This window comes from Gallinula chloropus (assembly GCF_964237585.1).
Source record: "Gallinula chloropus genome assembly, chromosome: 10".
In the NCBI taxonomy this organism is placed as follows: Eukaryota; Metazoa; Chordata; class Aves; order Gruiformes; family Rallidae; genus Gallinula; species Gallinula chloropus.
In genome coordinates, this window is record NC_140095.1 from 19,544,403 (window position 1) to 19,553,763 (window position 9,361).

The 9,361-nt window shown below is 44.3% G+C and overlaps 1 protein-coding gene across 1 annotated transcript; it reads right to left on the reverse strand.

Moving 5' to 3' along the window:
• Nucleotides 1–1,708: 1,708 nt before the first annotated feature.
• On the reverse strand, nucleotides 1,709–8,866 carry IL12B (interleukin 12B; the record flags this gene model as incomplete). The annotated part of the gene is made up of 6 exons (XM_084268874.1): nucleotides 1,709–1,834; nucleotides 3,109–3,254; nucleotides 4,080–4,273; nucleotides 5,286–5,403; nucleotides 6,554–6,835; nucleotides 8,785–8,866. 6 exons carry the CDS (start codon nucleotides 8,864–8,866, stop codon nucleotides 1,709–1,711), a joined length of 948 nt encoding a protein of 315 aa, XP_084125000.1.
• Nucleotides 8,867–9,361: the final 495 nt, after the last annotated feature.

The window sequence follows — 9,361 nt, forward strand, 5'->3', positions numbered from 1 at the left end:
ACATCTGCCATCAGACTGGAAGATGAGGGATGGTGCTGACACACAGGTCCCTCACAGAGCCCAGGCTTTCTATGCTGATACATTTCAACAAAACTTAATAAATAAATAAATAGACAATCCATTCATTAAATAATTAAATAAGGAATTACTAAACAAGTTACTTTAGTAAGTTACTTTCCAAATAAATTAACATATGAAACAGTTTGAATAGCAATTGCCATCCCCTGGCATTGCAAATCATATCAAATAAATAAAATAAATAAATAAATAAATAAATAGCTGCAATGCTATAATACACAGAACATCCAATAATAGCTGACAGCAACGTATCAAGATACTATCCAGTTAATAGTTAGCAGTATCTAGATAGTAGTGAATATAACATGATGTATGCTAAAGGTGTTTCTCAAATCTGAGGAATTTGAAAGAGCTGTCAATATCAAGACTATTAATCTATTATGAAAAAGGTACGTTATGGCTTCCTAATAACCTCAAATGCAATATTTTTCTTCCAATTATGCTTATATTCTTGTGCTGATTCCTCCTTTGCTTTCTTTTGGAGCATTGTGCCATTCTCTTAGAATCTCTTACTGGTTATCTGTAAAATAAGAGAAAGGGAATTTACATAGGAATTAGCTTCTCTTTCCTCAAACCTAGATTTTTTTAGTCCATTTCTTAAGAAGCTTTACTGGTCTGAGCCACCTACTGAAATGCCACGGCTCAATTTCTCTAGAGAGCTCAGGACCACATACTGCAAGGCTCAGAAGTTCCTGGGTCTGCTGGGGATTAAGGATTCGGCTTCAACTGGGGAGACTTAGGCACCTGTGGAGCTACGGCCCTTTGAAAAGTTCCTCCAGTTCCCACTGGCATCTGTAAATGCCCCTGGACCAGTGAAGACTGGGTCTGTGGAGATGTGTGATCTCATTTTGAGTGTTTCACTAGGGCCACAAGTTTACAGCTTTTCAACAGTGTGACTCAGGAAAAGTGGAGGTCAGGGAGATTTGCATGGACATCTAAATAAAAAAATCCCCAAATTACAAACAAAAAAAAAAGAGGGGGGGGGGGGGGGAAGATGAAAATAATTGCATAATTCTTTTTGGAGTCGATCCAAAGGAGGTGATTTCCATATTTAAACCCATGTTCTGACCTGGAAAGCTACACTAGGAGGAACCTAGAGCCAGTCAACTCACAGAATAAGCAAAGAGCCATTCCTAGGACTGACAGCTCTTCTTTCTGATAGCAAATATCTCCTCTCTCTCTCAGTCCCTTTCTCTTTTTACTGGTAAAGCTTGGCTGGATATGGATTGTCTGCTCTGTTTCAGTGCTGGACATTGATTCATACCCTGTCAATGCCAGGAAATGGTGAAGATCATCATTGGTTACACTAGCAAGGGCCAAATACTGCCGTGTTTCTTAAACAATATACGTAATTCCCTAGTTAGGTATAACCCTACTGATGAACCTACATCTGTTGTTTCCTCTCTGAATTAAACAGATTCTAATTGTTTCCTCAATTATTGTTTTAATAGAATAATCATTTAGGTGCTTATTCTCTTACACATATTTAATGAAAAAAATGTTCAGGAGACAAAAATGTTTGTGAGGAAGTGTGAAGTAAGATTTTAAGAATCAGCAGAAGTCCATGGACTCCTTTCTCTCCTAAGTAAGGAATCATCCCCATTCTTCCAGCAGAAGGTTCTTTTAAGTCTTACCTGCAAAATGAAGACCACTGACTCCAGGATGAGTTGTAATAGCGATCCTTGGCCTGCACAGAGATCTTGTCTTTTGGTCCTGTCTTTGGAATCTGAATAGACTGCTCATCAGCATTGTAGACCTACGAATAGGGCACAGCTTCAGCAGTGGGTTGCAAAGACCAAGCAAGTCATACAATAAGGGGCCAGACAGATTGTGACAAGCACATGGAACTCGAAAACCCCACTGGTGGTATGTTGTGTCAGAGGTGCCAATCTTCACCCACAGATACCTAAGTCTTGAGGACTTGTGGGAACTTGAGCCTCAGTGGGAACAAACCGAAAAGCCCACTCTCCTCTGGAGCGAGTGGTGCAAAGTGATCCACCCCCTAACTGAGACAGACATTAAAACAAGGACTTCATTTGTTTATCTGGGTTTTCCCCGTTTTCCTCCTTCCCCCGCGGTGGGAATCCTAAATGTCGTTGACATTTCAGGGAGGACGAGTGGCTGATGCAAGCAGCACCCCGCGGTCTCCCCAGTTTCTCTGCCTAAGGGGCTGCACAGGACAACCCTGCTCGACCCAGCGAGTCAGCGCTGGGCCAACGGCCCCATCTGCTGGCACAGGCCGGCTCGTCCCGCCACAGGCATCCTCATCCTCAGCCGCCCGGCTTCATCAGATGAGGCTGCGATGGGCCTTACGTTTATTTTCGGGCTCGGGGCCAGGGAAGAGCAGCACCGCATTAGGGAACTGCTCCGGGGTCAGCTGGCTGGTGGTTTCCTCTCCACTTCTGCTGTTGCTTTGCCCCTGTAGTGCCGTTGGGTGCCCTTCAGTGGCTCCCGGGCAGAGCAGAGCAGGCAAAACCATTTTGTGACTTAAAGCTAAGGCAGAGAGGCTGTGTTTAGTTAATAATTAACTAATAACTGGAAAGCGAGTGGCAAAGGCTGTAGCCTTCCCCACTCCGCACAGAAATACTACCAAGTGAGTCACTGGCTCTTTATTTGCCAATTCACCTGTAAATCTCAGCTACCCAGGCACAAGCAGCATACAAGGAAATCAGTGCAACAGATCCTAGACTTCTTGATTTGGAAATTGGGATTTTCCCTCATTAGGACCCGCACAGCCTCCTGATGAGTTAGTAAATACTCTTCTCACGCTAGCACAGCTATGCAATGCTGGGCATGATTTTATCTCCCCAGTTACATCAGGGTTGCATCCACCCTAGAGTGTGTTGCTTGAGTCTTACTGCTCATTGAACTGGGAAGGTCTTTTTCTGCCAAGACAGAACCTTGTGCATTTGGGTCTCAGCACCTTTTTTTTTTTTTTAATTCTAGTCCATGATACTTGCCTACTAAGCTGAGATTATTTATGCAGTCTGTTCAAGAAAGAAAATAATCTTTCAAGTGTAGTATCTTTACCTGGCTTCCATGTTTCTTTGTACGTTCAACTTTGACCCTGAAAGTCAAAGGGAAGTAGGACTTCGGTGTGCTCCATGTTTCAGGATATGTCCAGGTCACTGTTCCATTTGTGGCCACATACTGACATTGGGGTGGGTCAGGTTTTACTACAAGAGAAAATACAGAAGGAATTAATTCATATTAGCAGTGTAATATCAGATGCTGATGTGCTACTGTCCGTAGTTTTACAGGAATCAGGTTTGGGAGCCTCCATGAGATTAAGAGAAGAGTAGGAATCATGATAATGTGTAAGAACTGCCTTATATGCTTCTTATGGAAAATTAAGCACACTCCTAGAGCTTCTCTGGGTAAGATCCTTCTTTTTTTATTTTCTCCTCCTGGAGGGATGCAGTGGGCCTTATTGGACACAGATGAATATTTTCAACCCCCGCTAACCATTAGGGCATTTGGCAAAACATCTGTTTCCTTAGGATGCTGCTTTACTTTTCTGTGCCCTGTGGCATCATGGTCACTTCTGGTCCTCTTATTTCCTCTCAGTTTCTATTGACCAGCCCCGGATGCCCGTCTGTAGGAACGGATCAGGAAGGAAGCGCACAGAGCGTTAACCATTGTTTGAGTAAATCTGTAGGTCTCAGAGTAGAGCCTGCTGGGTTACAGATTCTTCTCTGGCTTCCCTCACATACCCTTTCCAATACATGTCCACCTAATAAAGAAGGCTACAGAAACTTCTGGGAGATGTGGGGGTGAGAGGGTTGGAGGTCACAAGCGAGGGAGCTGTTGCTTCTTCACTTCCTCTTCCGGACTGCTGCTATGATTGTTTCCCCTTGTTCCTGTAACTGGGGGCTTGATACAGATTTACAGTAGAATAGGGCAGGAATTCCCAAGTTTGGTGTGATCAGCTACAATTGTTAGTTCCACTAACAGCAGCAAGAATAAAGCTAAGAATTTATCATGATTCCTGGTCTACTCACTGATATCTCTGATGAAGAAGCTGCTGGTGTAGTTTTCATATTCCACCTCATCAATGACCTCCAGGAACATCTCAATTGGCTGGTGCTCTTCAGCAAATGGACAGTAGTTTTCTTTCTGGCACTGGGCTGTGTATTCAGTCACTGATTTATCAGTGTGAGCTACAGGGCTGCTGCAGGTTACATCTCCTTGGGAACTGAGTGCAGAACAGAGCAAAGTACTGGAAATGAGGGCTTGTTCTGAGAATTTCTTCCCACAACAATAACAAGCTGTTGGTAAGGTAATGTTTTGCTGTTGCCTGTATCATTTTATGTCCGTGCTTCAACAGCTGCAGACACAGTCCTGTGGGAGTTCTTACCTTTTCAGTGCTGTACGTTAATGTAAAATCACAGGAGCCCCCCTGCCTTAGGAGAAGGAATTAATGCTTAAACCTAAATTAGGGTATCTCCTTTCCTATTACACCCCTGTGCCACGACAAGCCCTGGTATCTTACTTCGTCCTGTAGCCCTTTTCAAAACCTTGCTGGGGAGGTTAAAATGTGTCCACTGGAAAATACATCCCCAAAGCCATCTGTAAAGCACTACCTGACTCTGGTTCTATTTTTGCACTCAGCAAAACAAACCGCTTTTGCAGTTGTTTCTTCTTTAACAAACTGCAGTGACCTTTGCTTATGGACTCCATGTTTTGGAGAAACCCCCAAGAGTAGTGGGAGGTAGGAAATCCCCACAAGGTTCCCCTCACGCATTTCCCTGGCAGGTTTCTGCAGTGTTCCTCAACAGAGACTTTGTCAGTGGACATGTGGCTTTTGCAGCATGCTGCCTCCCACCCCCTTAATTCCACTGGACCTGCTGCGACCCAGCGCTGTGGCTGTTTCTGCTTTTGGCTCAACTTCCTCTCTCTCCCCAGCCTGAGCTGTTTGCCCATCGCTTAAGCTGTTCTGTGGCTGTACCTCAGTGGCTCTAAGAGCCCAGTGCCCCTGTTCCATTTGCAAGTCTTTATTAATTTCTGAGCAACTCCCATGCCTTTATTAGTTAAGTTAGCCACTGTGACAGCTCCCAACATATTGCAGATGTTCAGACTCTGCAAGTGGGGTTCCTCACTTTCTACATGTCCCCACCAGCCTAAAACCCAGGGTCTCCTCCCCAGAGTAATGCAAATGGTGGTTCTGGCCATGCTGTGAGGTTGTTAAGGAAAGTACAAGCTTTTACCCTTTCAGACTTCTGATTGTGAACTTCACGTTTGGACTCTCATTTTCTGTCATCCATGAACATATGAAAATTCCAGAGTAGTTCTTTGCCTCACATTTTAAAAACGTCCTGTTTGGCTCTGGGTGGAAAAAGAAAGAAAACATGATTTATTTACTCTTTTTGCCAAAACAGCTGAAGCACAGAGAAACCAGAGTTGGACAGAGTCCCACTGTCTGTGGCAGGTGGAGGGTGCGGGGGGACAGACCCCATCTCATGCTGCCCTGTGGGCAGCCACCTGTAGTTAAAAAGCCACGTAACCACAGCTGGTGGTGAAGGCTGGCTTGCATGGCACCACAGCAACCACAGCTACGTGGGTACCGGCGGGAAGGAGAGCGCACCCCAGCTTGTGTGGGTAGCTGTCAGCATGAGATTCCAGCAGCCACATCCACTGTTCCTTTCACAGCAAAACATTGCTGCTGAGCAGTTGCAAACCTCTGCATTTGCCTGTATTGATGCAGGAGTGTGTGCACAGTGGATAATCTCCTGTCTTCATGCCCTGGGGCACTCCGCAGGGAACGCTGGCAGTGTGAGAGCTGCATGAGGCCTCAGTATAGGTGTGTGTCTGGCTTCTGCTACCCAGCACTGCAGACCTTGTGTCATGCCCTCAATGCTCCTCACTGGCAGACCAGCATACTGCATCTGATGTGTGGGTCTGGGAGCCAAGGAAAAAGTCTTGGAAACTCTTTAAGTTCCTGGCACCACAGTGAGGGACTGTGATATGAGACATGGATGAGTGAGGCTCATCAGAAAATGCAAAACATCACAGGCTTGTCCCAGTGGGTTAACCTCAAATGGAGAAGCCCAGATGAAATCACTTAATATCTAGGTCATCCCTGGTTCTGTCAAATCACATACCCTTGGTTTTGAAAAGCTTCTCCTGAGTGCTGGGTTGGTGAGATGGAGGCACAGCAAGTCAATTGCTCCCCCACCAGAAGAGCAGTGGTGGAGCATAAATGTTATCCTGTATCTAATAATTCCTACCATCACTCCATCCTAGAGATCTAGAGTCCTAAATTAATCCCATGGCAACTGATTCCCTGCTCATCAGCTGCAGTGTATACAGGCTCACAGAAGTAATCATTTGCCTTACACTGTTAGTGAAGCATTTGAAGAGGACCCATTGTAAAGTGGATACCACTCATGATTTTCTCTAGATGGTGACCTCTGGTTCTCACAAAGCTCTGATGCACAAAGCCAGGCAAGACACACCACATCACTTATGAACCTACCTTTAAAGCTTTTCAGAATTGACCTTATCATCTGTCCATTGGAGTCTATTTTAGTTATGAGGAAGAAATAATAGCTGACGATTTCATGGGTATTAGCTGTCAGGCAGGTGTAGTTGCCAGCATCTGGGAACTCTTTCAGCTCAGCAATCAGAGTCTTTCCAGTTCCCTTCAGTTCGGTGTCCTTTTTCCAGTAAACCTGCAGTGCTTTATCAGAGGTGTTACAGGTGAGCTCCACTCTTGTAGCTGGTGTCTCATCATTCCACTCCGATTCTATGACGTACACTGGATATTGCAGAGAAACAGGTTAGCAGCTTCTCATACTTAGCAGCATGAACTGAACTGAGCTGGAGAGATTTTCAGCTCTGCTCTCCAGGAGAACTGCTAAGAAAGCCCTGGTTTGCTTTCTGGCCTCACCATCAACCAGAAATCTTTGCCACAAGAAGAGGTTGGGGTTAGAAATTTACACTATATCAAGAACCTGCTGATCAGTAGGGATGACATACTAATGGAAGAAGTGATTTTTTTTTTCCCTGTGGTTCAGAGAACCTTACAGTGGTTTGTAACCATGGTTCATACCTTTGTTTTAAAGGTGTCAGTGCCAGGACACACTGAGCCCAGGTATTCCTCCTGCACGTAGCCTGTGGCCTTGCTCACAGAATGGCATGTAACCCCCCCAAGATAGCGCTTTGCTGTGGTGCAAAGCTGTGACGCTGTGTGCTCTACAGCCTCAGAGGTCTGAGAGTGAGCAGTGGGAAGGAGGCTGGCTAAGCCATTTGTATCTGCCTGTAGCTGATGAGGTTTTCCATTTCCTGCAGGGAACAATCTGTCCTATCGCCCTGGTCCCAGTGGAGCATTTGCTGAGATGGGGAGCGCAGAGCTGCAGCGGAGCTCAGCAGCCTGCCACAGGGAGATGTGCTCTTCTAAATGTCATCTCGTAACTCCAAAGTGCCCTGATGGTCTTTCCAAATCAGAAGATGCAATTTTTCATGGAAAAATTCCATTAAACATTACCTTCTTTCATCCCTCTGCTGCAGCTGCCTGAGGAACACCTACATTTCTGCATGCCAACAGTTCTCACATTTAACTCTCGTTGCTCAGATATACTACAGCTGGCACAGGCTCCCCACCCACATTCATTGCCCTCAGAGACTCTTCTACATGCAAGCAGGGGCAAAAATTTGTTTCTTAGTGTGTTGAAGTTACAGCAGGCACTCAGCTCAGGAAATCAGAGTTCCAGTGAGCTCCGAGACCTTTTCACCAGAACATTTCACTACCAGAATGAGAACCAGAATGAGATTTGACCACAAAGGAGAAGCACTAAGATACACATGTCAAACACTGACCCTAAAATGGCAGAAAAAGTGCAATTCCAGGCAGCTTGGAAGCTTACCAGACTGCTCATGGATATTTGAAGCACAGTCAATCTTACAGACTTCAAACACAAAGATTATTCTCAATACTGACAAACATATTTGTGGTTCTCAGCACCCTGGTATTGCCCAGGGAACCCACAGGATTTTTTATGGTTAGATTAAGTTAATCTAACCATAAAAAATTTGCTTTTAAAGTAAGTTTTTAATCTAAACATATGGGGAAAAGTAATTGAATTAATTTTTACAAACATAACACAATGAAATTGAGAATGGTTTTCTCATGTTGCTTGGGGTTGCACTGAAGACAGCTTGCATTATGGAGCTACACCGGATGAATAAGGACAGCAAATTTGATTATCTGAATCTAGCCTGATTTTCTGGTTGTTGCTCAAATGATTTGTTTGTTTCAATTCCCCTGGATTTTTACAAATGTATCTGTATTCAAGTTATTTACCAGAAATGTTGGATAAACTCTTTCTAGGTGTTAGGTTTTCTCCTGAAATGTTCATTTTGACAATTAATTCTTCGCTTGTTTGTGGGCTGTTACCTAAGTCACAAGATACTGTTTCTGCTTCCAGAGTGCATGACTGAAACTTTGCTAACAGGAGAACAGGGAATAGGAAATAAGGCAGTTTCTAATGCAGACACTCAGAATGGCTGTTGTACGACATTTCAGGGCTTGTAAATATTTCTCCCATTAATACCAACTAGTTACTGAGTTAATCACAAACATATTGGAAGAACCTCAGCCTAAAATACTGTAGCTAACAAATTCTGTGCTTGTGAAGACGAGTGTCACTCTGGGATACCCTTGTGTCCCACAGCCAGCTGTAGTCTCAGAAAGGGAAGACAGCTTACCATTTTCTCTCAGTTGCCACTGCGCTTCCAGAAGGGCAGCAAAGGAAAATAATGAAAGTAAGGCAAGTAGTAGGTGAGACATCTGTAGGGAAAAAATAAATTACTAAGTTTCATCAAGGATGGGGGAGTGTGTACTGAAATCAAGCGCAGTGCTGGGCAGGATAATAAGACAGAGTTAGTTCCAGTGAACTAAGAAACATTGTCCCATTGTAAGAACTCAGACTACATAAATACTGAGTATTGGGCTTGTACAGGAGCTCAAGTCAAGTTTTTGATCCACTTGTTATTCACACCACGACCCAGCTTAGAGAAGACATCATGGGACGTGGAGGAATTTGTGTGCATACGTCTCCTATGGTCAGGAACTCAGCAGGACTCCCAGGTCCCTCAGGTAGATATTCCTCCTGGAAGGAACGTCCTGCTGATGCCATGAGGCTAACTGCATGAACAAGGCATTGGTCTAAAGGATCAATGAGCATTAAATTCCAGGAATACAAAGTTAATAAGTATATTCCTTGGTTTAAAAATGTCATTAATTCTACTCAAACACAGGATTGTGAGTAAGATGGAGAACCTG